This window comes from Mesitornis unicolor, unplaced genomic scaffold (genome assembly GCF_000695765.1).
Source record: "Mesitornis unicolor isolate BGI_N332 unplaced genomic scaffold, ASM69576v1 scaffold52067, whole genome shotgun sequence".
NCBI classification, from domain to species: domain Eukaryota; kingdom Metazoa; phylum Chordata; class Aves; order Mesitornithiformes; family Mesitornithidae; genus Mesitornis; species Mesitornis unicolor.
Window position 1 is genome coordinate 30760 of NW_010196789.1, and position 3644 is coordinate 34403.

General features: G+C 43.4%; 1 protein-coding gene across 1 annotated transcript in view; it reads right to left on the reverse strand.

Moving 5' to 3' along the window:
• FNDC1 (fibronectin type III domain containing 1) overlaps positions 1 to 3213 on the reverse strand; it is a gene marked incomplete at its 5' end in the record, with an annotated part of 31454 nt that extends 28241 nt beyond the window's left edge. The window contains 2 exons of the mRNA XM_010188587.1: positions 249 to 2243; positions 3025 to 3213. Of these exons, the coding sequence (XP_010186889.1) occupies positions 249 to 2243; positions 3025 to 3213 (2184 nt within the window). The remainder of the gene's footprint in view (positions 1 to 248; positions 2244 to 3024) is intronic.
• Between the last annotated feature and the right edge of the window lie 431 nt (positions 3214 to 3644).

Genomic DNA, 3644 nt, shown 5'->3' on the forward strand with positions numbered 1-3644 from the left:
AAGAGTGTGTGTGGTGGTAGATGCAGAAGAACGTGGCCAGACAAAGCTTGGTTTAGATGGGGTGTGTTTGTTAGGGGACTGAGTAATCCGTGATGCTACGGCAGATCTTCCTGGTGATTCAGGAGAAGGTATTTTTAATGTTGGAGTTTTTTCCTTCTCTTTCTCTTCAGAGCTTACTTTGTGAGGTAGAAGAGCATCCATAGATTTCCTTTTATTGCTAGTAGTGTCATCATACGTGTTTTTGTTACCTCTAGAAACAGAAGGGGACCATTTTCCTGCCAAAGATGTGGGTTTCTCTTCCACTTCTTTCTGATCATATTCACTGTAGTAATCGTCCTCTTCATTAGAAACTGACTGATGAGATTTAGATGAAGAGGAGGAAGAAACTTTTTGAGGAAGATCAGCTTTGGACAATTTTGAGGGCAAAGGGCCATATTTTTTCTCTGTTTGGGACACTGTTCTTGTTGCAGCTCTTGAGCGAGTAGGTAATGAAGGTCGATCTTGTCTCGAAGAAGTGGATGACAACCTTGGATTATATTGGTTGTCTTCTGCTGTATCACTGGCAGAACTGGAGTCTGGCCGAGTAAGTTTGGGCTTGTAGGAAGGCACCTGAGAACCTGGCTGCTGTTGCTTTGATAGAAATGAACTTGAGCTTCCTTGAGAGGAAGATGCATATAATCCCCTAGAGGAAAACATCTCCTTAGCAAACACAGAGCGGCTGCTTGCTCTATCACTGCCTTCTGTTAATTCCTCATCATCAGCTTCCTGCAATTCTTCATTACTCTGGGATGAGACATGAGATGGGAGGCGCCGGCCCCTTGAATGCAGTAATGAAGGATTCGTTTGTGCCCTCTGTGGAGGTTCTGAATGGGACGTCTTCTCCAATGGAAGATGAGAGGAGAATGTCTTTTTAGGCAAAGATACACTTGGTTTTGATCGAGCAAGCATTTCTTTTACCTCTCGACTGTCCTGCTCTTCAGGCTTATGTTTGGAAAGAGAAGACTGCAAAAGAGAATGCTTTTCTGGAGCAGCCAATTGACTTTGCTGTTCTTCTGAGTCAGAGTGGAGAGACTTTTCACTGTGTGTCTCTTTGAGGTGAGCATTGGAATCAACCTGAGGATTTCTTCTGTTGGAATAGACTGCTGAAGAAAACTGCCTGGAAGAGGGTAAAGAAGGATATAAAGGGTTTGCATCTTGTGAGTCCTCTCTATGTTTCTTACCAATATCCTTTCCATTGGATCTGGCAATGGTGGAGGAGCGAGAGTGAGGTGAAGTGTGACCAGAAACAGCAGATCTTGATGAGACTGCAGCTAATTTCGAATCCTTCCATGTGCGAGAACTGGAGCCTGTGGGAAGCCCTGTTTGCTGTGACCTAGAACTGGGCTGTCCTGCTCTGTCCTCTGCTTCTTCACTGTCAAACTCATCATAGCTATCACGAGCATGGGAATCTGCTGATTTGGAAGAGGGTTGATGTGAGCGACCCAGAGAGCCAGACCTACTGGTATGGCTTGGGATCACCTCATGAGAGACAGTAGACTGCCGATTTGATGGCAAAGCCAGGCGACTGGGCTCTGAAGTTTTAGAAGACACTTTCACTAGCATGGGGTCTGGCTTTCCTTCCACATTAGCTCCAAGATCATTAGTTTTGGCAGGCAGAGGATGGGAAGAAGTTTTAGAAGGCACATCAGTGTTGCTTTGCCTCAGTTTCTTTGTTTCGTTATCTGTGTATTTAGGAACAGATAAGGCAGAAGAGTGTTGTGCTGATGATGGCTCACGTTTCTCTGTGCTTGTCTGCTGTGACACTTCTGATGTGTGGGTTCGAACAGGGGTCCTCCTTGAGGCAAGGACAGGGTGGATTGGCCGACTAGGGGACAAGGGTCTAACATTCCTCCTCTGATCCTGGGCTTTCGGTGGCATCGTTGGAGCTTGTTGGGAGGAATCATCATCATCTGTCACCTCAGTGGATTTGAGATCAAGTTCCAGCTCACCTGTCTTTCTAGAAGGTAGCTGAGATTTACTTAGGGCCCCTTGAGACAAGATTTTATTCTTATATTCAGAAAGAAGACTCTTTTTGTCACTAACATTAGGTGAACGAACAGACGACTGCTTAGAGGAAAGCGATGGCTGGACTTTTGAAGAAACAGAAGTTTGAGAAGGAGATGAGCCAGCATTCCCAGTTTTTTTAGCTTCTGAATTATCCTGAATATTTTTTTGTTGCTGAGCAACTGTATCCTCATGAGCAGCTGGGGAAATAAAAAAGTGTTTATTCACAACAATAGAACCAGAACAAAAAACTCAACAAGAGAAGAAACCAGTCAGGTAGCAAGGAAAAAAACAACTTATGAAATATGAGATAATAATTATTTCTGTATTAATCAGCCTGTGGAGCCCAGCTGAGTTATTTTTGGTTCATAGGAAGGTACCTATGTGGAATTACTGTAGCTTGGGTAAAACTTAGAGCAATTAAAATCAAGTAACTAAAAGCAAGGACTGCAACATTACCAGTGGAGCCAAATCCTCAGCAGAGCTTAGTCATGTTGATAGCATGGTGCTGCATTATTCCATTTGAGGCTGTGGCCCACATTTTTAGATAACTCAGCAAATCTTCCATCCCCACCATAGCACCTTTTTGTCAAGAAGCAAATGCAAGGAGTAGTATCTGAGTAAGATACTCTAAGTGACTTTCAAGAGTGGCAGTTGTCAGCAATAATGCAACCAAAGACCATTGTATTCTTTGGCCTTTGGGTAACAAGAGCACATAGTGTTTACATGCAGGAAATAGAGCATGGTAGGCATTTATTTAAGATGTTAAAATGTCCACTAAATGCTCTTGTACATGCTGCAGAATGACAAACATTTATCTACAAGCATCTCTTTGGACAATATAGTGATGAAAAGAGCTAACAGAAACAGTATTAAGGAAGTAAAATCCTATGGGTTAGAAGAAATGCAGAGGAATTAAGAATTAACATAACTAGGACGAAAGCAAGAATGGGCAAACTACGCAATTGGTGCATGGCTCACCTGCTGGGATGGCGACACTGAAGGCTTTAGACTGAGGACCTGGTCCCCTCCTGTTTGCTGCACGAATTTTGAAAATATAGCGCTCCCCGGCCTGCAGACCATCTATTATGGCTGATGTTGTAGCTCCAGAGTAGGTGATGGACTTTGCTCCAAATGGCTTGAGAGCCGGGGCGTATGAAAGAATGTATTCTGAAATGATTTGGCAGACGGTTGGAAGGAGGAAACTGAAAACAGTCCTGTTTCCAGCAGACAGACTGTATGGGTAGGATGAATTAGAACGTGCATTACTAAAATTAATACACTAGCAATGCACGCCGAGTCAACAGCTGGAGTATAAAGACATTAAAGAGAGATATATATACATAAGTAAGTTGAACATTTCTTCACCTTAACAGACAAAACTAAATCACATCAATGACCTAATGACTGAAACAGAATATGCTAGCTATACCTTTGGAAAAATACATTAGCAACAGTGCCCATCAGAGTGAAGTCACCAAGAGGAGCCGGATGACAGCCACGTGCACTTCCAGAGAAGGTGTGGGGGACATGAGAAAGTCACAGCACCAACTACTGCATGGTTTGGTGTGCTGCATCGGAAGACTTTTTCTTTGTTTCCC